The 27,679-nt window shown below is 38.5% G+C and overlaps 3 protein-coding genes across 3 annotated transcripts in view; 1 reads left to right on the forward strand and 2 right to left on the reverse strand.

Annotated features, from left to right (window-relative positions):
* Positions 1-3,885: 3,885 nt before the first annotated feature.
* On the forward strand, positions 3,886-18,943 carry LOC137792571 (Fc receptor-like protein 5). The gene is made up of 24 exons (XM_068588304.1): positions 3,886-3,979; positions 4,144-4,326; positions 5,122-5,157; positions 5,300-5,569; positions 5,905-6,147; positions 8,767-9,042; positions 9,176-9,295; positions 10,117-10,377; positions 10,702-10,947; positions 11,082-11,192; positions 11,324-11,339; positions 11,441-11,529; positions 11,681-11,731; positions 12,002-12,061; positions 15,167-15,439; positions 15,582-15,842; positions 16,027-16,323; positions 16,599-16,859; positions 17,093-17,356; positions 17,464-17,583; positions 17,715-17,730; positions 17,832-17,881; positions 18,271-18,330; positions 18,927-18,943. The coding sequence occupies exons 1-24, from the start codon at positions 3,886-3,888 to the stop codon at positions 18,941-18,943; spliced, it is 3,675 nt and encodes a 1,224-aa protein (XP_068444405.1).
* A 442-nt stretch (positions 18,944-19,385) lies between these two features.
* On the reverse strand, positions 19,386-25,043 carry LOC137792373 (Fc receptor-like protein 5). The gene is made up of 16 exons (XM_068588033.1): positions 24,975-25,043; positions 23,843-24,112; positions 23,443-23,700; positions 22,990-23,259; positions 22,581-22,847; positions 22,101-22,397; positions 21,535-21,795; positions 21,038-21,301; positions 20,811-20,921; positions 20,664-20,679; positions 20,474-20,562; positions 20,276-20,326; positions 20,143-20,193; positions 19,977-20,039; positions 19,557-19,616; positions 19,386-19,430 (listed from the first exon to the last, which is right to left on the reverse strand). Exons 2-16 carry the CDS (start codon positions 24,057-24,059, stop codon positions 19,423-19,425), a joined length of 2,283 nt encoding a protein of 760 aa, XP_068444134.1. The 5' UTR covers positions 24,060-24,112; positions 24,975-25,043; the 3' UTR covers positions 19,386-19,422.
* Positions 25,044-26,654: 1,611 nt separating this feature from the next.
* Positions 26,655-27,679, reverse strand: part of si:ch1073-220m6.1 (uncharacterized) — a 3,268-nt gene continuing 2,243 nt past the window's right edge. The window contains exon 5 of the mRNA XM_068587613.1: positions 26,655-27,679. This exon is cut by the window's right edge and continues 95 nt beyond it. Coding sequence (XP_068443714.1) covers positions 27,361-27,679 — 319 coding nt within the window. The 3' untranslated portion in view covers positions 26,655-27,360.

Below are 27,679 nucleotides of genomic sequence, written 5' to 3' on the forward strand. Positions count from 1 at the left end.
GTACAAAAACAACAATATAGTATTTAAATAATGAGCAAAGAATTTACTCAAATAAAGCAAAAACTATTTTTAATAGGAAATACTCCCTAAATCCTATGCAACAATAAAACACATTGAATGTGAAGCTATGCATCATGCATGCACTCGCTGATGCTTCTGCAATGACATGTGACCACAAGAACCGCCGAGCAGCCAGGCAGTGACTGGAAGGAAAACCACCAAGTGGCTCAAATGTGTGAAAGAAAATACAGACATGTTGCTTTAAAACACACTCCTTGCTGCTCATAACGCTGTAAAATAACTTTACAAGATGATAAATCAACATTACTCCACCGTTTCCTCTGCAAACAGATGCATAAATGATGGAAACTATCTGATCATGAGAGCTGGTGTTCATGTTTTCATCTGAGCTTCTGTGGTTTGGTTCATGGTGCACCTCTCTTTGATGACGCTGGAACCAAATCTGATCGAAGAACTGAAAATAAAAAACGTAGTGGGATAGAAAAAACAGCTTCTTCGGTGCCTCGTATTTATTCATAGACACAGGCATCATAGTCTTCATTAAAGTCATACAAAGCTCTTTAGGTAGTCGGAGATGAAATTAGTTCATACGCCATCTTCAGTTCCTCTTTCAGAAAAATGTGGCTGAGACACGCTGCCACATTTAGACAGCGTTTAGATTATATCTAAATGTCACAGTCAGAAGAGAGCAGTGGACCCATCTTTTAGTTTGCACTATTCTGTACCCTCAATTCTAACTATGTATTACTTTCTGATCTCGTTTCTAGGATTATCTTTTTTTCATTCATTTTAAGTAAAAAAGTGAGAATGAAATAAGAATACTGAACTATATAGATATTGGTTCAGTTAATACAAGAAAAAATAAAACAAATTAAAGAGTGTGGGGGGGTATAAATTTACAAAATAAAAAGCTAAAAAAAATGTTTTAAAAACCTAAATGTGAAAAGCCAATTAAGGTTTTTTTCTGTTCCTCTTTCCCAGTTGGATATATAAACATGCATTTGATATTCAGTATTTTACACCTAATTTCTTTAATGTTTTATTATATATATGAAATACATACATTTAAAAAAAGAGGAGGCTGCTGTTGTGTGTTGTTGTGGTTGACTGGAGCAGAGCCCTGATTGGTGCTCAGACGCTGGGTCGGCCTTCAATAGATGGTGAAATAAAGTAAATGTAACAAGAAACACAGAGTACAAGTTGAGAAGAGAGCGTTACCAACTCAGTGATTTGAAACACTTTTCCTATACTACAGTTGGATGATTGGCAGCTTTTATTTTGAAGGAGAGATGTGGCAAAGAGTGGATCCAAACCATTTGAAATTAAATAAATTGCATCATTGTGCGGCTTTCTCCAACTTTCTCTGATATCAACTTGATACCAGAGGAAGTGTGTGTTTTCCTTCAGACAACACGACTTTTCACCACGATACTCCAACGTGACGATGGGAACAGCTGCAGGTACAGACGAGTACAACAGACTTTGTACTACGACTTTCAGTGTTTTTCTCTATTACTCCCACCAGGAGACACCAGAGGTCAAATGCAACACCGACAGTAAATAAGAACTTTTCAAAATGTGTTTTCTTCCAGGTCAATAAAACATCTGCATGGACAGAACCAGTGGAATGGACGACGACATGAAAAACCACGTCCTTGTCTTTTTGTGTAATTATTGTGTGAACTTTTGTTCAGTTATCATATTATCACGTCATTTCAGGACAATATGCATCAGATGGCTTTTTTACTTTCTGAAAGGTCTTAACGTTATTATATATCATGAATCAAAGCTTAGGATTTGAAAATGAAATATGTTTAGTGAATAAATAGAAAAACAGAAATTGTGCAATCACCTATAGCGTGTCCAAAGTAGAGGAGTGTCTTCAGCAGTAAAAGAAAGATCAATACTTATTAAGAGAATATTAAAATGAAAGAGGTAAACACATGTCATTTGAAACTATAGTTGCATAGTGTGTAGGTAGAAAACATGTGTTGCTAATCAAGCACATATCACAACTTCCTTACATCATTTATCAGTGCTCCACTAGTTGAGCCAAACCACAAACCAAGATGCCAATCATCTTGATAAAAGTCATGAGCTGCTCTCTCAAACAAACTGGAAACATTTCTGTCACTTTATTCATCTCACTACAATCATTTATTTTGAAGTTCATCATGTACTCACAGAATATCTCCAGCACACAGAACAAAGTGGGCCCCGTCCTCCCATCCAGCACTGCAGCGACTGAAACTATGGAAACAAGCTTCACATTTCACATCAACTACCTGGAAATTATGAATATTATGTGGATATTTAAGCTAAGCATTTAGAGAGTATAAGGTAAACAAATACTGTATGTCAACACATTAACGTGCATAAACTGAGGGAGGTGTACGTATACAGATTAAACATTGTTTAATAAATATTGTGAACCACACAGCAAACACTTTGGGAACAAATATAGTTTCCTTAATCGCTATTTCTTCTTAACTAGACATGGAGCGAAAACCAGCCACAGCCCAGCTTGTCAGTGTGAGATCATTAAACTCAGCTCCACTTCCCGCACACACCAACAAAACATGTTGCCAGATCATTGTTTAATAATTGTTTAATAATGAATATTGTTAACAGTGCAATCAAAATATGATACATTTGTACTGTATATTATAGTTATCAATGGAAATCATTGACTAAAAAACAGCTGTCATTATTGTGGTTTTGAGTGCAACTGTAACTGGTGGTGCTGTTTTTTTGTGTGATTTTTAAATGAGGAAGAAGATGACCAGTTGATTGCAAACATTGTGAGAAAAATCTGAACTACGTGTCTGAAAAGGTTGTTGAAACATTTAATTTAAATGGGTTCGAAAGACTACTTAACAAATACGCCAAAGTGGATGTAGATAAATAAAACGATGTTACTTCAATTTAATTCCAGATTGGTGAGTAACTGTCAGGGAGTGGAGGAAGTTGGACCCGAACGCCGTAAAACAGTTAAAATATTTAACTCAAACAAAAAGGCTTCTCAAAAACAGACCAAGTAGGAAACCCCCAGGAACAAGGACACAGTTTAAGCCGACAAGGAGTCAGGAGACAAACGAGGTTTAAATACAAGAGGAGGTAACGAGCAACAGGTGCACACAACGAGGGCCGCACAGGTGCAGCGAATACACAATCAAGAACCAGGTAGACAGACAAACCCAGACAATCACCAGCGCAGGAAGTGCAGAGACACAGAGGACACAGGACTACAAAATAAAACATGAAACAGAAACTCAAATCATGACGGTAACAGCTGTATATAAATACAACGAGCACAACACTAAAATGTAGCCTTAACATGTACTAAGTTATGTAATTCAGCTTTCAGCTGTGTGTGGACAGATACCGTACATAATTAACAGACTGTAATTATGGAAGTGCATGTGAAAATCTAAATAGCTCTTACAAGTGTAAATTTGACGACGAAGAATCTGAACCTATAAAACTGAGAATGAGACGTAAGTAGTGTTCATACCAAGGAGCTGCAGACATGCAGCGTTGTGAGAGTGAAGCAGAGCGATGACGTCTCTGAACTATATTTGAGATAAAGTTAAAACAAAAGACGGTTGTGTGCAACGTGTCATCCATTTTTAGAAGTAAGTTTGTACTGACTTTAATTAATCAGTGTTTGGTTCACAATAACAACCACTGTTGTGTTTTTGTTCTCATTAAAACAGAACGACCAACGGCCCGACTGAGCAAAGGTTCTCCTGCAGGGGGCCGTGTGACCCTGACCTGTGACATCATCATCACCTTCATCATCTGGTTGGAAATACTTCTGGTACAGAGGCCGGAAAACGTCTGAACTCCTGAATTGGCAAGACTATGCTCTCCTTCCAAATGGACAAATTCATTTCTCACAAGGAGGAGGAGTCTACTGGTGCAGAGGAGGAAGAGGAGACCCAGTTTACTACTCAGAGTACAGCGATCCAGTTGGTAAAGAACTACATTGGAGTGTTGATATGCAATACATATATATTATATAGAGTCTCTGTGATTAAAGATGAAGACGAACACAAACACACTTTGTTTTTCTAACTTTTCTCTTTGGGGCCTGATGATCATGAACAGTCACAAACACAGCTGTTGTGACTCTGCAGCCCGACTGGCCTGAGATTTACTCTGGAGAGACGATCACTCTCACATGTGACATACAGGATGGAGGAGACGCTGAGTGGGAGTATCTATGGAGAACACCACGCTCATACAGACCTCAAAACCTAAGACGCTCCATGATTAGAGCATCACACAGTGGAGACTACGAGTGTAGGGGAAAACTGAAAAATAAAACCTCTTCAACAGAATGGAGTGATGCTTTCACAATAAAAGCCAGTAAGTCAAAATTAGTCATTTACTAAATGTTAGAATATTTGAAATGTTAGTTTGGTATATATATTTAAAGACATCGTACCTTCACACCTGTATTACACATCTGGAGACAGAAAACATGATGGAGGTTAGAAGCGGTGCATGTAATCCACTGATGACTCGTCATAACATGTCTTCCAAAGGAAAGCAAAGGATCCAAATAATTTTAAATTAAAAACTGCATCATTGTGCAGCCTCCTCCAACTTTCTCTGATATCAACCTGATACCAGAGGAAGTGTGTGTTTTCCTTCAGACAACACAACTTTTCACCACATTTCCTTCTTATCACTTTTACTCTGGAGAGCGTTAGAGACACACACAGGATGTAGCGTGCATAAAAGATATGTACACAACACACATCACAATACAGGCAACAGCAGTAGGAATATACAATAGTACTAACAGATATGTTTAAAATATCCGCTAAAAGTGTGTTGTGTCAAACAAGTGTAGTTGTGTGAGCTTTGTGTCAAAGGGAAGGAAGAAGAAGAAGAAGGTGGAGGAGAAAACGCCTTTCAGAAGCAGAGGACCAGAGCGAGTGTTGGTGTGAGGATGAGACGCACTGTAGTCTGTGTGCTGGGGCTTTTCTGTGAGTACTTTCTATATTTAAATCATAGTTTTATAGAGAATACCTGAAGTGAATAGTTTCTGTCAGTTTGACGATGAATGATGAAGTTTTAACTTTATTCCAGTGATGAATATTCTCCTCTACTGTGGACACGCTCAAGGTTTTATACAACTTTCTTTCTTTTTATATATTCACTCAAGACAATTCTCCACCTCTTTAACACGTTATATTGATGTGTCCTGTTTAAGTTAGTTTATGTTGAATTTTAAAAACAAAACACATTTCACTCTTTGTGTTTCTAGATGTTTTGTTGTCCATTGAGCCAAACTGGTCCACTTTCTTTACTGGAGAGAACGTGACCTTCAGGTGTGACATACGGAAAGGAAGACATGCTGACTGGTATTACTCACTTCAGAGGGATGGTCATACATTTCCCCCCAACAGCCCAAAAAGAAGATTTCCTCAATCTCTAACTCCAGAACACAGCGGTCGTCAGTATCAGTGTGTTGCGGCTCACAAGAGCTCACCAGCTGTTATGATAGAAAGTAATAAAGTCTCTCTAACTGTATCAGGTACGTGAACAGAGTTTTACCATCATGAAGTTCACTAAAAACACTCATTCATTTATGAGTGATGTTGATATAATAAACCTGTCTGACACAGTGTTAATACAATATAATGTAATTATAATGTATAAATGTTAACTAACATGAGATTCATTGGCGCCTCCTTCAGGGGAAATGAACTCATCACTTAGTGAACCGTCATTTATTACAGGAAGAGTGACTTTGACATCTTCTTCTGTCTCCAACTTAAATTATATTCATGTTAATAACATAAATCACTGATGTCTTGTAGCATTGTTAATTAAACTGATTGACTAAAACAAAAACTAACTGTGCTACAGGTAAAGACGTGGTCCTAGAAACTCCTGCTGCCTCCGTGCCTGAAGGAGAATCAGTGACTCTTCACTGTCGACATCGAAATAAGAGAAAGGAGAAGAATGCTGTTTTCTACAGAGACGGATCACTGATTGAAATGGACACAAACCCTCCAAACACCACGAGCATTTCTCTGAAGGCAGACGGGAGCTTTTACAAGTGTAAATTTGACGACGAAGAGTCTGAACCGATAAAACTGAGAATGAAACGTAAGTAGTGTTCATACCAAGGAGCTGCAGACATGCAGCGTTGTGAGAGTGAAGCAGAGCGATGACGTCTCTGAACTATATTTGAGATAAAGTTCAAACAAAAGAAGGTTGTGTGTAAAGTGTCATGCATGTTTGCGTGTATCTATTGAGGATGTTTGTGTGTTTGTGTGTACTTTCTGAATGTGCTGCAGCAAGCTCTCCATTTCCCGTGCTGTTGTTTGTTGGTCTGGTTTGTGGAGTTTCACTGATTATTCTCCTCCTGCTGTCTGTGTATTGCTGCAGGAAGTCAGAAGGTGAGATCTTTTCCTTCTGATGTTAGTGCATGATGTTCTGATATCACAAAAATGAGTTGCCAACACAATACATAACTGTATTACAGAATATTCAGCGCCTTTAACTCTTAAATCACCGTAAATCAATTTTTCATTTGTGTACTTCCAGGTCAATAAAACATCTGCATGGACAGAACCAGCCGGATGGACGACAACATGAAAAACCACGTCCTTGTCTTTTTGTGTAAATATTGTGTAAACGTCTTCTTTCCTTCTATGAGACAGTCTTTTGTTCAGTTAACCTATTATCACATCATTTAAAGACAATAATATTCAGTTTTACTTTGTGACACGTCTTCATATTTTTATATATCATAAATACAATATTAGGATTGAGTGTTTACTGGGAGGTGCTGTATGTATTTTGGTTCCTCCTGCATGGATTTAGTTTGTTTTGTGATGTTTGTCCTTTTTATGCATCAATAAACTTCCAGCATTAAGCTGCCAGCAGTGTTTCTGACACAAATTATTATTAGATAAGATTACAAAGAACACATTTCCACATGCTCCACATTACATTCATAAGATTCATGTTAAAAAAGGGGTAAAAAGGTCCTTTAAAGTTTAAATAACCTACTACACTCTAGTTAAGTGTCTTAAAGCCGTCCCACAGTTGTATCTTTCCCTTGAAATAGTATTTGACCGGGTCAAGTTTAAGTATAATTAAACAGGAATAGATCACAGCAATGTTAATATGATATTGTGTAATTCTTAAAGTCTATATATATAGAGTCCTGTATTAACTACTGAAGCTGTTGCTCGATGTTGAAATGTGAAACGGATGAGGAGCAAACCACGACACATGGAAATGATCAAGAGTGACAGAAGTTGAAGATATATTTAGTGAATGAACATTTTCAAAGCAACAATGGATGTTTTATAAAGGTGAACTTTTAGTATATGTTTTGCTGTTGTATAAAAATTGAAGACAACTCAGTGGTTTGAGACACCTTTCCACTATAGTTGGATAATTGGCAACTTTGATTGTGAAAGGACGACGTGGAAAAGAGTGGATCCAAATAATTTTAAATGAAATAAACTGCATCATTGTGCAGCTTTTTACAACTTTCTCTGATATCGACCTGATACCAGAGGAAGTGTGTGTTTTCCTTCTGACAATATGACATTTCACCACATTTCCTTCTTATCACATTTACTCTGGAGAGCGTTAGAGACACATACAGGATGTAGCGTGCATGCATACAAAGATATGTACACAACACACATCACAATACAGGCAACAGCAGTGGGAATATAAAATATTATATACAAAAATATAAGGTAAGTGTGTTTATGGAAGTCTTTTTGTTTAGAAGATGTGCTAACACTGTGTTGTGTCAAACCAGTGTAGTTGTGTGAGCTTTGTGTCAAAGGGAAGGAAGAAGAAGAAGAAGAAGGTGGAGGAAACGTCCAGAGCTGCAGATTCAAACGTTGCTCAAAGTGTAAAAGCTCCAAAAGTCTTTCAGAAGCGGCGTGACAGAGCGAGTGTTGGTGTGAGGATGGGACGCACTGTAGTCTGTGTGCTGGGGCTTCTCTGTGAGTACTTTCTATATTTAAATCATAGTTTTATAGAGAAAACCTTTTAAATATCTGAAGTGAATAGTTTCTGTCAGTTTGATGATGAATGATGAAGTTTTAACTTTATTCCAGTGATGAATATTCTCCTCTACTGTGGACACGCTCAAGGTTTTATACAACTTTCTTTCTTTTTATATATTCACTCAAGACAATTCTTCAGCTGTTGTCACTCTTTCACACTTTATATTTGTGTGTCCTGTTTAGTTCATTTATAATGAAGACAAAAAAACAAAACACATTTCACTCTTTGTGTTTGTTTCTAGATATGTTGCTGTCCATTGAACCAAACAGGTACACTTTCTTTACTGGAGAGTCTGTGACCTTCATATGTGACATGAAGGAAGGAGAAGACCCTGACTGGTATTACGCAATCAGGAGGGATGGTCATACATTTCCCCCCAACAGCCCAAAAAGGAGATTTACACAACCTCTAACTCCAGAACACAGCGGTCATCAGTATCAGTGTGTTGCGGCTCACAAGAGCTCACCAGCTGTTATGATAGAAAGTAATAAAGTCTCTCTAACTGTATTAGGTACGTGAACAGAGATGTGTTAATATAGTAAACCTGTTTGACAAAATACGAATATTATATAATGTCATAATAATGTATAAATGGTAACGAATCTAAGATTTAGAAACCACAACAAACTAGAATAATTCACCAGCACAATAACAACCATTGTTGTGTTTTTGTTCTCATTAAAACAGAACGACCAACGGCCCGACTGAGCAAATACTCTCCTGCAGTGGGCCGTGTGACCATGACCTGCTCTGTGACATCATCATCACCTTCATCATCTGGTTGGAAATACTTCTGGTACAGAGGCAAGAAAACCTCTGAACCCATCAACACTGAAGATGTTGCTCTCCATCAAAATGGAGAAATCCGTGTCTCACAAGGAGGAAGAGGAGGAGGAGGAGTCTACTGGTGCAGAGGAGGAAGTGGAGACCCAGTTTACTACTCAGAGTACAGCGATCCAGTTGGTAAAGAACTACATTGGCCAGTTGATATACAATACAACATGTAAATACAAAGATTGTAATTAAAGATTAAGACGAACACAAACACACTTTGTTTTTCTAACTTTTCTCTTTGGGGCCTGATGATCATGAACAGTCACAAACAGAGCTGTTGTGACTCTGCAGCCCGACTGGCCTGAGATTTACTCTGGAGAGACGATCACTCTCACATGTGACATACAGGATGGAGGAGACGCTGAGTGGGAGTATCTATGGAGTACACCCGGACCTCAAAACCCAAGTGGCTTTATGATTAAACCATCACACAGTGGAGAATACTGGTGTAGGGGCAAACTGAAATATGAAAACTCTGTAACAGAATGGAGTGATGCTTTCACAATAAAATTATCTCCCAGTAAGTCGTTGTTTTATTTTGCAGAAAGTAAACAGAATATTCAAAATGTTAGTTTGGTTCATATATTTTACAAATCTGGAGACAGAAAACATGATGGAGGTTAGAAGCGGTGCATGTAATCCACTGATGACTCATCATAACATGTCTTCCCAACAGGTGGACCTCAGCCTGTCCTCACTGTGTCTCCATCATGGCCGAGTCCTGGAGGCTCAGTAGCTCTGACCTGCAGTGTTGAACATCCATCTGCAGGATGGAGCTTCTTCTGGTATCAGCTTGTTCCTAAACGGTCAGACTACAGCTATGAGCCGCTACCTGGTAGCACCAAGGGGACTGAACAGGATTCCTACATTGTTCATGGACAGACACACACAGCAGGATATGTGTGCAGAGCTGCAAGAGGAGATCCAGTGTTTTACTCTCTGTATAGTGAACCTAAGTTCATCTGGTCTGGAGGTAGGTTTGTTCCTGCACAGAGAAAGAAATTTAATTATTGTGGTGACGTTTTCCCTCAAACAGCATCAAAATTCTCTGGAGAACAGGATCATGTTGTTGGATGATTCTGCTGCTGGATTGGACGACATTTTAACATCAGTGACTCTCTGGACCCTCTTTTTCATCTTCACACACACCGTGTGTGACATTGTTAACTACATTACGTTTTTGTCTCCTTGTGTGTTCTTCAGACTCTGGTTCAGCGTCTCTCTCAGTGAGTCCTGACAGATTGCAGCACTTCAGCAAAGAGTCACTGTCACTGAGCTGTGAGGGAAACGCTACTGAGTGGAGAGTGAAGAGGTTTACTAAACCTGACCGCCTGTCATCCTGTTCTGACTGGGGAACAATGACTGGATCTACATGCAACATGGACTCTAATGGGTTTAGTGGAGTGTACTGGTGTGAGTCTGAAACAGGACAGTTCAGCAATGCAGCAAACATCACTATACAACGTGAGCTATTTTACAAAAACATATTTCAATATTCTATTATAACGTTTTGACATTTACAGGTTGATTTATCATGAAAGTAAGTTTGGTTAATAGACGTATTAAACAAACTTATCCTCATAATGAGTTTGATTCAATATCTCTTCTAACAAACAATTCAACAATCTTTCTTTGTGTCGTCTTTATGACTACAGACATCCACCATGTTTGTTAAACCATGTGTAGAGTTATCTGTCTCAGCTTGACTCTTCCAGTTTTTGTTTTTTTAGACCGTTCTGTCATTCGTCAGCTTGTTCAACCAGCTGACTGTTTTTGATCTTTCTACAGGTGGTGATGTCATCCTGGTGAGCTCTGTCCATCCTGTGACTGAGGGACATCCTGTCACTCTGAGCTGCAAGTTCAAGACAGAAAAGATTCTTCATAATGTGGATTTCTATAAAAATGGCAAACTCATCCCAAATCATACCAGCGGGCAGCTTTTTATCTCTGAGGTTACAAAGTCAGATGAAGGTTTTTATAAATGTAAAGGAAGTGATTCACCACAAAGTTTAAAGAGTTTGACGTCATCAGAGAGTTGGTTGTCAGTAAAATGTGAGTATGATTACAAACTGTATTAGAAGTTGGTTTAAACTATTTGTTTGTGTAACACATACTTGTGTATCTATTGATGATTCATGTGTTTGTGTATTTGTGTGTATTTTCTGAAGATGCTGCAGCAAGCTCTCCATTTCCCGTGCTGTTGGTTGTTGGTCTGGTTTGTGGAGTTTCACTGATTATTCTCCTGCTGCTGTTTCTGTATCGCTGCAGGAAGTCAAAAGGTGAGATCTTTTCCTTCTGATATGATTCACTACACTCTAAAAAGTTATACTCACAAATATAAATACATGTTCTGCATATAGAACAATTTTCATTTTAAAACCATGTAACAGCAAAAGTCTTTTTCTTCCAGGTTCCCGCCTCATGAGGTCGGTACAACTCTCTCTTCTCTCATTCTGAACATAACAGCAGTACTTTACACGTTCCTCATTGAATACACTGTATTTACTTCCTGTTCTGGCTCCACCAGGTCTCAGAGCACCAATCAGAGCGCAGCTACAGACCACATGACCAACCAGGGTGAAACTCAAGACAATACATATGCTTCTCTTCTCCATGGTCAGCTTTCATCCTCATTCATTTTAATAATGTGTAATCAACTTTAAACCTGACTTTTCCATTTCTGGTTATCTGTTTAAGAAGATGACATAATTCATATAATGTGTGAAAAGACTGATATGACATTGTCTTGGTTTTCACGGCTCTGTAGGTGATTCTTGTCTCTATGAAACAATCAGAGGCTCTGAAGAAGCTGAACATGGTACAGTATGTACTGTGTGTTGATCACAGAGATGATAGAAATACTAGAAACAGATGATGAAGTGACTGAGTGACAATACCTTAACATTAAAAAAGTAAATATCTAGGATGTCACAGATTATTTGGTTAAGCTTAAATGTATTGACTGAGTACTTTTTATTTTATGTCAGGAGAATAAAATGCCTTAGTTGAGATGATTTTCTCAGCCAGCATTGTTTAAAGAAAGGAGAGAAAATGGTCTTTTCATGCGTTCATCTGCTCCTTCTAACAGGGAAGAATACTGAACCAGAGGAGAGCGTTTACTCCAACGTGACGATGGGAACAGCTGCAGGTACAGACGAGTACAACAGACTTTGTACTACGACTTTCAGTGTTTTTCTCTATTACTCCCACCAGGAGACACCAGAGGTCAAATGCAACACCGACAGTAAATAAAAGAAAATAAATGTATTTATTTTCTTCCAGGTCAATAAAACATCTGCATGGACAGAACCAGCAGGATGGACGACAACATGAAGAACCACGTCCTTGTCTTTTTGTGTAATTATTGTGTGGACTAATTCTTTCCTTCTATGAGACAGTATTTTGTTCAGTTATTATATTAGCACATCATTTAAAGACAATACATATTGCTTTAGTAATATTCAGTTTTACTTGAAAGGTCTTCACATTGTTACATTTTCAAAACGACAATGGATGTTTTAAAAAGGTAGACTTGTATTATTGGCAAATGTGTTTGCTGTTGTGTAACAATTAAAGACTTAAATACAAACCACGACTTTCACAAAGACTCTGCAGAATAAACTCACACACATGAACACGTTGACCTCAACTTTAAGTCGACAGGTGCACACTTTTTGTTGTTTGATGGCGCAGGAAGTTAATGTCAAAGAACATCTCATATGAAGTATTAAAAAAGCGTGTTTTGTTTATGATAGGTGTTGTCTAACATGCTCCAGCCACTCTGGATCTGTGATGCGTTTCAAGACTTTTTTTTCTGTCCCACTTTCCCAGTTGTGTATATAAACATGCATTTGATAATTAGTATTTTGCACCTAATTTCTTTAATGTTTTATTTAAGATATACAATGCATACATATACAAAGAGGAGGCTGCTGTTGTGTGTTGTTGTGGTTGACTGGAGCAGAGCCCTGATTGGTGCTCAGACGCTGGGTCGGCCTTCAATAGATGGTGAAATAAAGTAAATGTTACAAGAAAGTTCAAGTTGAGAAGAGAGCGTTACCAACTCAGTGATTTGAGACACTTTTCATGTACTATAGTTGGATGATTGACAGCTTATATTTTGAAGGAGAGATTTGGCAAAGAGTGGATCCAAATCATTTGAAATTTAAAAATTTCATCATCACCACATTTCCTTCTTATCACAATTACTCTGGAGAGCGTCAGAGACACACACAGGATGTACCGTGCATGCAAACACAAAGATGTGTAATAAAATATTACATAGAGGGATTAAAATGCAACGCTAACTGTTACAAGTAGGTTTGTTTATGGGATGCTTTATTCACCGGTCTTATTCCAGAGATATCTGATGAAAGAGTGCTGTGGTCAAACCAGTTGTGTGAGCTTCTTGTCAAAGGAAAGGAAAAAGAAGAACGTGGAGAAAACGTTCAATCCAATGCTGCACTTTCAATCTTTGCTGTAAAAGCTAGAAAAGCCGTTCAGAAGCAGAGGACCAGCGAGTGTGGACGTGAGGACGGGACTTCAGTTTACTCATGCAGAGTCACTTCCACTGGGTGAAATCGTGACAAAAGATACCAGAATTTCACCATAAAGGAAAAGACATTCTGTGATGCGATAAGCCGACAATTTTGAAATACAACCTGAAGAACAAACATATTTTCATTTCATATATTCTCCCAGTTTGGTGAGAAAGACCATGGATTACAAAGTGATGATTCCACCTGAGTTACATCTCCATCTTTAATATAATGCATAATGTATGTAGGTAGTTTATTCATTCGTTAACCTTTGACTTTATGCAGCTGCCTCTACAGTAACATCAATAATGATAGATGTAGAAAGGAGACCCATCATCACGTGATATAAATTGAATGATCTTCAGCTTTATGAGCATTTACAATATGTTGTGTTACAACTGTCTAGTTGTTTGAGTTTTGTGTAAAAGGGAAGTAAACAGACGCAGTGAACTCAGAAGCAGAAGTTAAAACTTCAGATTCATGAGATTTGTCTTCTTTTTTCTGCATTTCCTGATTTCTCCATTTGTTTCATACATTTCAAGCTTTTTCACACAAAGTAAAAGCCTTTCAGAAGCAGAGGACCACAGCGAGTGTGGATGGGAGGATGGGACTCACTGTAGTTTGTGTGCTGGGGCTTTTCTGTGAGTACTTTCTATGTTTAAATCTTAGTTTTAGAAGGAAAACCTTACAATGCCTAAAATTTCAGTTTGATGATGAATGATGTAGTTTTAACTTTATTCCAGTGATGAATATTCTCCTCTACTGTGGACACGCTCAAGGTTTTATACAACTTTCTTTCTTTTTATAATTTTACGCAAGACAATTCTCCACCTATTGTCACTCTTTAACACACTATATGTGTGTGTGTCCTGTGTAGTTCATTTATGATGAATACATTAAAAAAACAAACAGATTTTTCTCTTTGTGTTTTCGGTTTGTTTCTAGATGTTTTGCTGTCCGTTGAACCAAACTGGTCCACTTTCTTTACTGGAGAGTCTGTGACCTTCATATGTGACACAAGGAAAGAAGAACACAATTTGTGGTTTTACTCAATCAGGAAAGATGGTCAAACATTTCTCTCCAAAGGGAAAAATAAGAGAATGACATCACCGTCTCTAACTCCAGAACACAGTGGTGCATATCAGTGTGTTGCAGAGTTCCAGCTCCTCATATCGATGAGAAGGGAAAGCAATACACTCTCTCTAACGGTGTCAGGTAAGTGAACAGAGTTTAACCATCATGACCAAGTTCACTCAAAGTACTTCTTTATTCATGAGCCGTGTTCATGTATTAAACCTGTCTAATATAATCTAGTGATAATGTATAAATGTTAACTGATGTAAGATTCATAAACCTTAAAGTTTGACCACTGATGCTGTTTAGGCAGCTGTATAACTGTGTGACCCTCAGGTTTGTGTAAAGGACCAATTATTACATCATCTTGATCATTAAAATGAAAAACTAAGAAAGCTGTGCAGGATTCAGCTGTTTACGTGAAGACATTTACATTATAAAACATTCATCCATCCATTTTCATCCTCTTTCCCGGGGTCGGGTCGCGGTGGCAGCAGGTCCAGCAGGCTGGTTCAGGCTTCCCTCTCACACGCAACATTTACCAACTCATGGGAGATATAATCCCTCCAGATTGTTCTGAGTCTTACCCGGGGTCTCCAACCAATCCACTGATGACTCGTCATAACATGTCTTCCCAACAGGTGGACCTCAGCCTGTCCTCACTGTGTCTCCATCATGGCCGAGTCCTGGAGGCTCAGTAGCTCTGACCTGCAGTGTTGAACATCCATCTGCAGGATGGAGCTTCTTCTGGTACAAAGGCCAGAAAACCTCTAAACCCGTGATCACGACAGACAATATTTTCCTCATAAATGAACTAATTGGTGACTCACAAGAAGGAGGAAGAGGAGGAGTCTACTGGTGCAGAGGAGGAAGAGGAGACCCAGTTTACTACTCAGAGTACAGCGATCCAGTTGGTAAAGAACTAAATTGGAGTGTTGATATAAAATACAACATGTATAAATAATACATATATAATCTGTGATTAAAGATTAAGACGAACACAAACACACTTTGTTTTTCTAACTTTTCTCTTTGGGGCCTGATGATCATGAACAGTCACAAACAGAGCTGTTGTGACTCTGCAGCCCGACTGGCCTGAGATTTACTCTGGAGAGACGATCACTCTCACATGTGACATACAGGATGGAGGAGACGCTGAGTGGGAGTATCTATGGAGAACACCACGCTCATACAGACCTCAAAACCCAAAACGCTCCATGATTAAACCATCACACAGTGGAGACTACAAGTGTAGGGGAAAACTGAAAGATGAAAACTCTTTTACAGAATGGAGTGATGCTTTCACAATAAAAGCCAGTAAGTCATGGTTTGTATTTGACTAAATGTTAACAGAATATATTTAATGTTAGTTTGGTTAATACTATTAAAGACATCGTACCTTCACACCTGTATTACACATCTGGAGACAGAAAACATGATGGAGGTTAGAAGCGGTGCATGTAATCCACTGATGACTCGTCATAACATGTCTTCCCAACAGGTGGACCTCAGCCTGTCCTCACTGTGTCTCCATCATGGCCGAGTCCTGGAGGCTCAGTAGCTCTGACCTGCAGTGTTGAACATCCATCTGCAGGATGGAGCTTCTTCTGGTATCAGCTTGTTCCTAAACGGTCAGACTACAGCTATGAGCCGCTACCTGGTAGCACCAAGGGGACTGAACAGGATTCCTACATTGTTCATGGACAGACACACACAGCAGGATATGTGTGCAGAGCTGCAAGAGGAGATCCAGTGTTTTACTCTCTGTATAGTAAACCTAAGTTCATCTGGTCTGGAGGTAGGTTTGTTCAGACTAATTGTTTCCTTCTCTCTTTCCCACAAACCTTAAAATACAGGTTTTAGATGTAATTTGTCTAGTTTGATATGGCTCCTTCTACATAAAGGTTCATAACTACACAATATTTATCATGAATAAAGCATGAATAAACACTTCATTCATCATTTATAAACCATTATTCCAACACGTTTATTTATACATATAATAATTTAGTTTTAAACCTGCATTTTATGATTAATTCAGGTAGTTATACTCGTTCCTTGTGTGTTCTTCAGACTCTGGTTCAGCGTCTCTCTCAGTGAGTCCTGACAGATTGCAGCACTTCAGAAAAGAGTCACTGTCACTGAGCTGTGAGGGAAACGCTACTGAGTGGAGAGTGAGGAGGTTTACTAAACCTGACCGCCTGTCATCCTGTTCTGACTGGGGAACAATGACTGGATCTACATGCAACATGGACCGTTACTGGTTTAGTGGAGTGCACTGGTGTGAGTCTGAAACAGGACAGTTCAGCAATGCAGCAAACATCACTATACAGAGTGAGTTTTTATTTATTTAAAAGATATTTTACAATCAACATATGAAGTCATAGCTATCAATGCCATGTGTGCCAACACACTATGGTACACTCGTGCCACTGACGGGCATCACCCCCCTTCACTCACTCAGCTACTTTATGAATCTGTTTAACAAATAAACAATTATGTAAATGTCTGCTCATCATTATTCGTCAGCTTGTTCAACCGGCTGACTGTTTTTGATCTTTTTACAGGTGGTGATGTCATCCTGGTGAGCTCTGTCCATCCTGTGACTGAGGGACATCCTGTCACTCTGAGCTGCAAGTTCAAGACAGAAAAGATTCTTCATAATGTGGATTTCTATAAAAATGGCAAACTCATCCCAAATCATACCAGCGGGCAGCTTTTTATCTCTGAGGTTACAAAGTCAGATGAAGGTTTTTATAAATGTAAAGGAAGTGATTCACCACAAAGTTTAAAGAGTTTGACGTCATCAGCGAGTTGGTTGTCAGTAAAATGTGAGTATGATTACAAACTGTATTAGAAGTTGGTTTAAACTATTTGTTTGTGTAACACATACTTGTGTATCTATTGATGATTCATGTGTTTGTGTATTTGTGTGTAGTTTCTGAAGATGCTGCAGCAAGCTCTCCATTTCCCGTGCTGTTGGTTGTTGGTCTGGTTTGTGGAGTTTCACTGATTATTCTCCTGCTGCTGTTTCTGTATCGCTGCAGGAAGTCAAAAGGTGAGATCTTTTCCTTCTGATATGATTCACTACACTCTAAAAAGTTATACTCACAAATATAAATACATGTTCTGCATATAGAACAATTTTCATTTTAAAACCATGTAACAGCAAAAGTCTTTTTCTTCCAGGTTCCCGCCTCATGAGGTCGGTACAACTCTCTCTTCTCTCATTCTGAACATAACAGCAGTACTTTACACGTCCCTCATTGAATACACTGTATTTACTTCCTGTTCTGGCTCCACCAGGTCTCAGAGCACCAATCAGAGCGCAGCTACAGACCACATGACCAACCAGGGTGAAACTCAAGACAATACATATGCTTCTCTTCTCCATGGTCAGCTTTCATCCTCATTCATTTAAACCTGACTTTTCCACTTCTGGTTATCTGTTTAAGAAGATGACATAATTCATATAATGTGGTTGAAATGACTGATATGACCTTGTCTTGGTTTTCACGGCTCTGTAGGTGATTCTTGTCTCTATGAAACATTGAGAGGCTCTGAAGAAGCTGAACATGGTACAGTATGTACTGTGTGTTGATCACAGAGATGATAGAAATACTAGAAACAGATGATGAAGTGACTGATTGACAGAGCCACAGTTGAGATGATTTTATCAGCCAGCAATGTTTAAAGAAAGGAGAGAAAATGGTCTTTTCATGCGTTCATCTGCTCCTTCTAACAGGGAAGAATACTGAACCAGAGGAGAGCGTTTACTCCAACGTGATGATGGGAACAGCTGCAGGTACAGACGAGTACAACAGACTTTGTACTACGACTTTCAGTGTTTTTCTCTATTACTCCCACCAGGAGACACCAGAGGTCAAATGCAACACCGACAGTAAATAAAAGAAAATAAATGTATTTCTTTTCTTCCAGGTCAATAAAACATCTGCATGGACAGAACCAGCAGGATGGACGACAACATGAAGAACCACGTCCTTGTCTTTTTGTGTAATTATTGTTTGCTTGTAAAGTATTTGACCTGGTTATGTTCTAATCTAATTAAACGTGAATAGAACACAACAATGTAAATATTATTTAGCATTTCTAAAGCTTGAAAGCACACGAGGAGGACTAACAGAAAACTGGAGGAGAAAGGTAGTTACACCTCTTATGAGCTCATATGTCATATGTACATTATTATTATGAGCATAACCACCGTGTGTTTCCTTACTGTTTTACTTTGACATGGTCACTTCCCGCTCCGTCGATGTCAGTGCAAATATACTTGAGTCTTGTTTAAATAGGAATATTGAATAAACAGTAAATCCGTAAACATCACAGCTGCATTTGGCGTCATATTTGTGTATTACAGACACAGATGTTCAACTCCTGCAGTTGTTTTTGTGGATTGAACCTTTTCAATCTCCTTTGGAGAAAACAAATAAAATGTGAAACAATTTAATGTCTTTATGCATTTATTGAACAGGTAGTTATATTTCATTTGAATGGTACAGAGCTCTTTCACCACAGATGGTTCATATACATCATCACACAAATGTGTGCAGCAAAGTTAAAAACCTCTGATATCAAATGTGTTTCGGCCCATTAGATTATTTTGTGTGTAAAGAACAAAGAGTAAAAGCAGTTAAAGACACTGCTGACCTCATATTGTAGAAAAAAACCGATACCAAACTTAAAAATACATAAGATTAAAGCCATTTGATGATTTCTTTTAAATCATCTTGTAATAGATTAACTGTACAAAATACTGTCTGCTATTCATAGAGCAAAGCTGCACAAGGATTACATGAAAAACAATAAAAAACAGCAAGTATAGACACTTTCTTTTTCGTTTTTCATGTTGACTGTTTTTCTCCACATACAGACGTCTTTATTGATCTGGAAAAGAACAAAAGAATGTATAGAGAGCAACGGTTATTAAAAATAGGCTGAAAGGTTCTTCATGACACTGGACTATTGACTATATATGTTAAAAAAATTGTTTTATCATGGTTGCATTATTACCATGAGCTGGTTTGAGTTCAGAATAAAGAGTTTCATCTGCTGCTGCAGATCTTGAGCTCCCTGTGAATGGAAAGATGCATTTGTATATTGTTTATGCCCCAGTTAAAAACAAAACTGATAGAAAAACACGAGAAAATGTATTACAATATTGGGCCGAATAGTTTATACTCAAATTGTCGTCTAAAACAAAAGACACATTTTCAGTTACATATAGATGGATAGATTAATAAAGATGTATTAAATGTGACATGCAGTTATGTTTATTTTGTGACTGCATAGTAGTGTTAGATATTAAAACAAAAATACTGGAAAATGAAATGATGAATTTATGAAAAAGCTCATAGTTTTTGACTATTGTTGACGACACTGGGTGAGTATGAAATACCAAATATAGACTCTCGGAGGCTCTTTTGTACTTGCCTGCAGCTGAAGGCATCTTCACATCCGAGTAAACAGCGATCTCGTCCGATTCATTATTCCTCTCTGTCACAAAGATATGAGGAGTGCATCATGAGCTAATCCTGCACTTTAAGAGCCATACGAGCATTTACATTATTAACTCTCACCATCAAAATGAATCACTCACCCTTCTTAATGTTCCTAAGCTCAATCACAGAATATGTGAGCATGGATTCATCTGAAATAAAGATTTTTGTATTGATTTAAGATATTTTGCATTTAATCTCATCTCTGTGATCAACACACAGTACATACTGTACCATGTTCACGTTCTGCAGAGCCTCTGATTGTTTCATAGAGACAAGAATCACCTACAGAGCCGTGAAAATAAAAATATAGCTGTCATTTGAACCATATTATATGAATGATGTAATCTTCTTGAACAGATAACTAGAAATAGAAAAGTCAGGTTTAAAGTTAATCATCCATTATTAAAAGGAATCAGGATGAAAGCTGACTGTGACAAGGAGAAGCATATGTATTGTCTTGAGTTTCATCCTGGTTGGTCATGTGGTCTGTAGCTGCGCTCTGATTGGTGCTCTGAGACCTGGTGGAGCCAGAACAGGAAGTAAATACAGTGTATTCAATGAGGGACGTGTAAAGTACTGCTGTTATGTTCAGAATGAGAGAAGAGAGAGTTGTACCGACCTCATGAGGCGGGAACCTGGAAGAAAAAGACTTTTGCTGTTACATGGTTTTAAAATGAAAATTGTTCTATATGCAGAACATGTATTTATATTTGTGAGTATAACTTTTTAGAGTGTAGTGAATCATATCAGAAGGAAAAGATCTCACCTTTTGACTTCCTGCAGCGATACAGAAACAGCAGCAGGAGAATAATCAGTGAAACTCCACAAACCAGACCAACAACCAACAGCACGGGAAATGGAGAGCTTGCTGCAGCATCTTCAGAAAATACACACAAATACACAAACACATGAATCATCAATAGATACACAAGTATGTGTTACACAAACAAATAGTTTAAACCAACTTCTAAAAGAGTTTTTAATCATACTCACATTTTACTGACAACCAACTCTCTGATGACGTCAAACTCTTTAAACTTTGTGGTGAATCACTTCCTTTACATTTATAAAAACCTTCATCTGACTTTGTAACCTCAGAGATAAAAAGCTGCCCGCTGGTATGATTTGGGATGAGTTTGCCATTTTTATAGAAATCCACATTATGAAGAATCTTTTCTGTCTTGAACTTGCAGCTCAGAGTGACAGGATGTCCCTCAGTCACAGGACGGACAGAGCTCACCAGGATGACATCACCACCTGTAGAAAGATCAAAAACAGTCAGCTGGTTGAACAAGCTGACGAATAATGATGAGAAGACATTTACATAATTGTTTATTTGTTAAACAGATTCATAAAGTAGCTGAGTGAGTGAAGGGGGGTGATGCCCGTCAGTGGCACGAGTGTACCATAGTGTGTTGGCACACATGGCATTGATAGCTATGACTTCATATGTTGATTGTAAAATATCTTTTAAATAAATAAAAACTCACGTTGTATAGTGATGTTTGCTGCATTGCTGAACTGTCCTGTTTCAGACTCACACCAGTACACTCCACTAATCCCATTAGAGTTCATGTTGCATGTAGATCCAGTCATTGTTCCCCAGTCAGAACAGGATGTCAGGTGGCCAAATTCAGAAAACCTCCTCACTCTCCACTCAGTAGCGTTTCCCTCACAGCTCAGTGACAGTGACTCTTTGCTGAAGTGCTGCAATCTGTCAGGACTCACTGAGAGAGACGCTGAACCAGAGTCTGAAGAACACACAAGAGACTTAACTAATACTTAATTAACGAGTAGAAACTACCTGAATTAATCATAAATTGCACATTTATAAAGTGCATATATAAATTATTATATGTATAATTAAACATGTGAGAATAATGGTTTATAAATGATGAATGAAGTGTTTATTCATGCTTTACTAATGCGGACTAGTGTGTAGTTGTGAACCTTTATGTAGAAGGAGCCATATAAAACTAGACAAATTACATCTAAAACCTGTATTTTAAGGTTTGTGGGAAAGAGAGAAGGAAACAATTAGTCTGAACAAACCTACCTCCAGACCAGATGAACTTAGGTTCACTATACAGAGAGTAAAACACTGGATCTCCTCTTGCAGCTCTGCACACATATCCTGCTGTGTGTGTCTGTCCATGAACAATGTAGGAATCCTGTTCAGTCCCCTTGGTGCTACCAGGTAGCAGCTCATAGCTGTAGTCTGACCGTTCAGGAACAAGCTGATACCAGAAGAAGCTCCATCCTGCAGATGGATGTTCAACACTGCAGGTCAGAGCTACTGAGCCTCCAGGACTCGGCCATGATGGAGACACAGTGAGGACAGGCTGAGGTCCACCTGTTGGGAAGACATGTTATGACGAGTCATCAGTGGATTACATGCACCGCTTCTAACCTCCATCATGTTTTCTGTCTCCAGATGTGTAATACAGGTGTGAAGGTACGATGTCTTTAAATATATATACCAAACTAACATTACAAATATTCTGTTAACATTCAGCAAAATTAAACAATGACTCACCGATAGATAATTTAAACGTGAAAGCATCACTCCATTCTGTAAAAGAGTTTTCATCTTTCAGTTTTCCCCTACACTTGTAGTCTCCACTGTGTGATGCTCTAATCATGAAGCCACTTGGGTTTTGAGGTCTGTATGAGCGTGGTGTTCTCCATAGATACTCCCACTCAGCGTCTCCTCCATCCTGTATGTCACATGTGAGAGTGATCGTCTCTCCAGAGTAAATCTCAGGCCAGTCGGGCTGCAGAGTCACAACAGCTCTGTTTGTGACTGTTCATGATCATCAGGCCCCAAAGAGAAAAGTTAGAAAAACAAAGTGTGTTTGTGTTCGTCTTCATCTTTAATTACAGATTATATATGTATTATTTATACATGTTGTATTTTATATCAACACTCCAATGTAATTCTTTACCAACTGGATCGCTGTACTCTGAGTAGTAAACTGGGTCTCCTCTTCCTCCTCTGCACCAGTAGACTCCTCTTCCTCCTTCTTGTGAGTCACCAATTTGTTCATTTGGGAGAAGAACACCCTCTCTTGTGATCACGGGTTTAGAGGTTTTCTGGCCTTTGTACCAGAAGAAGCTCCATCCTGCAGATGGATGTTCAACACTGCAGGTCAGAGCTACTGAGCCTCCAGGACTCGGCCATGATGGAGACACAGTGAGGACAGGCTGAGGTCCACCTGTTGGGAAGACATGTTATGATGAGTCATCAGTGGATTACATGCACCGCTTCTAACCTCCATCATGTTTTCTGTCTCCAGATGTGTAATACAGGTGTGAAGGTACGATGTCTTTAAATATATATACCAAACTAACATTACAAATATTCTGTTAACATTCAGCAAAATTAAACAATGACTCACCGATAGATAATTTAAACGTGAAAGCATCACTCCATTCTGTTAAAGAGTTTTCATCTTTCAGTTTGCCCCTACACTCGTAGTCTCCACTGTGTGATGCTCTAATCATAAAGCCACTTGGGTTTTGAGGTCCGGGTGTTCTCCATAGATACTCCCACTCAGCGTCTCCTCCATCCTGTATGTCACATGTGAGAGTGATCGTCTCTCCAGAGTAAATCTCAGGCCAGTCGGGCTGCAGAGTCACAACAGCTCTGTTTGTGACTGTTCATGATCATCAGGCCCCAAAGAGAAAAGTTAGAAAAACAAAGTGTGTTTGTGTTCGTCTTAATCTTTAATCACAGAGACTCTATATATTATATTTACATGTTGTATTGCGTATCGACTCGCAAATGTAGTTCTTTACCAACTGGATCGCTGTACTCTGAGTAGTAAACTGGGTCTCCACTTCCTCCTCTGCACCAGTAGACTCCTCTTCCTCCTTCTTGTGAGACACGGATTTTTCCATTTTGATGGAGAGCAACATCTTCAGTGTTGATGGGTTCAGAGGTTTTCTTGCCTCTGTACCAGAAGTATTTCCAACCAGATGATGAAGGTGATGATGATGTCACAGAGCAGGTCATGGTCACACGGCCCCCTACAGGAGAGTATTTGCTCAGTCGGGCCGTTGGTCGTTCTGTTTTAATGAGAACAAAAACACAACAATGGTTGTTATTGTGCTGGTGAATTATTCTAGTTTGTTGAGTAATAATAAACAATACAGTATTTATTCACTTCTGAATCTTTGTATATTTTTGAGGTAAATTAAACTGAAGAAAATCAACAGAACCCATGTTCATGTTTCATTCATTAACCACTGAAGCTGTTTGTTTAAATTAACTTAACACAGATTCTCCCTCTAACAAGGAGGAAGCAGGAGTTTCACGTCTTTATCTGTAATACAGTTAGTTCCTTCTTTTAGTAAATCAGGTTTTTTTAATTGACAATGTCTCAAGGTATCAGTAATTCATGTTTTTAATATAATTATAATTTAACATTAAGTTGGAGACAGAAGAAGATGTCAAAGTCACTCTTCCTGTAATAAATGACGGTTCACTAAGTGATGAGTTCATTTCCCCTGAAGGAGGCGCCACACTCACCTGCCCTGTTTGACACATTAATGTCATCTCTCATTAATCACTGACTCATTTCTAGAATGAGTTGTCCTATATTCATCTGCATAGTTTGTCTCATTATTATTATTATTATTATTATTATTATTATTATTATTATTATGTAAATATCTTGTGCGTCTGAACCATGTCCATCTTCTTCATATCTTTATGGTCCTTCACATAAAGTTAAGGATTGTATGGTTTTACAGCTGCTAAACAGCATCAGTGATCAAACTTTAAGGTTCATAAATCTTACACTAGTTAACATTTATACATAATTATGACATTATATTATATTAACACTTTGTTTATTTCATCAACACGGCTCATAAATAAATAAGTGTTTTTAGTGAACTTCACGATGGTAAAACTCTGTTCACGTACCTGATACAGTTAGAGAGACTTTATTACTTTCTCTTCTCACACCTGTTGAGGTCCTGTGATTACCAACACACTGATATGAACCACTGTGTCCTGGAGTTAGAGGTGGTGATGTTAATCTCTTGTATGTTACGTAGGAGAGAAACAGACCATCTTTCCACAATGAGTAATACCAGCCAGAGTCTTCTCCTATACTTATGTCACATATGAAGGTCACATTCTCTCCAGTAAAGAAAGTGGACTTGTTTGGTTCAACAGACAGCAAAACATCTAGAAACAAACACAAAGAGTGAAATGTGTTTTCTTTGTTGCATTCATCATAAATGAACTACACATCACACACATATAAAGTGTTAAAGAGTGACAACAGGTGGAGAATTGTCTTGAGTGAATATATAAAAAGAAAGAAAGTTGTATAAAACCTTGAGCGTGTCCACAGTAGAGGAGAATATTCATCACTGGAATAAAGTTAAAACTTCATCATTCATCGTCAAACTGACAGAAACTATTCACTTCAGGTATTAAGAAGTTATATTTATAAAACTATGATTTAAACATAGAAAGTACTCACAGAAAAGCCCCAGCACACAGACTACAGTGCGTCTCATCCTCACTCACTCTGTCACGCGGCTTCTGAGAAATGATTTTACTTTGTGTGAAGAGAAAGAAACGTATGAAGCAAATGTGAGAAATCAGGAAATGCAGAAAGAAAAAGAAGACAAATTTCATAAATGAATTGGATCTGAAGTTTGAACTTCTGCTTCTGAGTTCTCGGCGTCTGCTTCCTTCCCTTTTACACAAAACTCAAACAGCCAGACTGTTGGAAGTAAACATATTTTATGCTCATGAGGCTGAAGATCATTATATTTAAATTGTCTGATAACAGAAACATATTTCAATCTTCTTTCAACATATATGATATCAGCAAAGCGTCATTATTGATGTTACTGTAAAGGCAGCTGCATGAACTCAAAGGTTTTGCTTTTAAAATTAATAAACTAACTAAGATATAAACATTATGCATTCTACATTATATTAAAGATGCAGATGAAACTCAGGCGTCATACTCACTTTGTAATCCATGCTCTTTCTCACCAAACCGAGACGAAATAAGAAATGAAAATATGTTTGTTCTTCAGCTTGAGGCCTATATCATCACAGAATTTGTACTTGTCTTTACTTCATGGTTACATTTTGGTGTGAAGTTGTCACGACTTCAACCACAGGAAGTTACTGTGCTCAAGTAAAGATGGTGAGATTAACAGAAGTGGAGGGGAAGAGAGCCAAAGCCTTCTCTCAGGTATAGACCCTGCTAATATCGTTAGTAAAGATGAATTATTAAAGTCCATATCCTGTACACATATAGAGAAACCAGGAATGTGTTGCAGCTTTTCAGAATGACTCTCTCTGAGAAACACAAGTGAATTACAGAAGCGGGAACATTAAGTTTGCTGCAGCACACCAACATAAACACATCATATTTTTTATATTCATAATCATTTTTAACATCAGGAATATATCAATAACTCATAATCAATCACCTTAAATCATGCAGTTTTCTCTATTGTACAGTCTCACCAGAGCTAATCTGTTCACGAGATGTCGGATAAACACGTCTTAATTCTGAGAAGTAGACATTTTAATCACGTGCAACAGATAAAAGGTAATAAAGATATTGTAGAAAGTAAAGCATTTATTTTATAACAGAATAAAAAGTCTGTGAAAATCGGACATACAAGTTCCCGACTTTGATCAAATCATTAATTTTACAGAAAGGCCTGCAGCTCATTGGCCTGTGAGACGTAATGTATTTTGTATCAATATAATGTTCATAATTGTGTATACTTCATATAAGGTATTGGAAATCTGTATCACTTGGATGAACCAGGTGCAATAACCCACCTTGCTTTGGATACATGCATTAGTGAGCGCTCAGGATATGAACCCTCAGCTGATATTTGTATTCTTTTGGAGCACATTGCTACCAGGAATTGAACCCCGGGTATATTGAGCAAAGCCAGATATCATTTTTAGCAAAAAAGACAAAGACAGTAATGAGTCTAAAATTAAAAAAAGTTCAAAAGTGTGATCGGTGAGGGAGGACTACAGCTTTTGGAGAATGTGCCTCATGGCTCGCCTTGACGTAACAACCTGGGACATTTCTACAGCAGCCTGAGCTCCAGACCTCAAAAGGAGGACTTGCCTTGTTCAGGTTCAGGTTCGTTCAGGTTCAGTGTGGCTCCCCCTTGTGGTCCTCTGAGGACATTTCTCATTTACCTGCACAGTGACTCGGGTCACACAGGTCAAACCTCTACTGAACGAAAAACAAATCCCACAAAACCAAAACACTGTACAAAATAATTGCATATTGTTGTGTCCATCTCTTCGGCTATTGGGGGTCTTGTAACTTTTTGGGCATTTGCAGCACACTGTACAAAGTGTTGATGTCCTCCTCCTCCTCCTCCTCTTCCTCCTGCAGGGTGACATACTGTGAAGTCGATGTCTCTTGTGTCGCCTTGAGTCGTTCCGTACCTACGCCGCCGCCACCGCTTTTGCCCAGAGAGGAAGTCACGGTGGATAAAACGCCGTAGACGGTCTTCACTTCCAGACTTTGCTCGGACGCCGACTCCTCTCTCGGGCTGATGGTCGGGCTGCTGGTCGGGCGGGGGGGCTGTGCGGCCTCCACGTTCTCATAACAGGCCTCGGCT

Source organism: Clinocottus analis, unplaced genomic scaffold (genome assembly GCF_023055335.1).
Source record: "Clinocottus analis isolate CAN_PGR_092001 unplaced genomic scaffold, fCliAna1.0.p SCAF_21, whole genome shotgun sequence".
NCBI lineage: Eukaryota > Metazoa > Chordata > Actinopteri > Perciformes > Cottidae > Clinocottus > Clinocottus analis.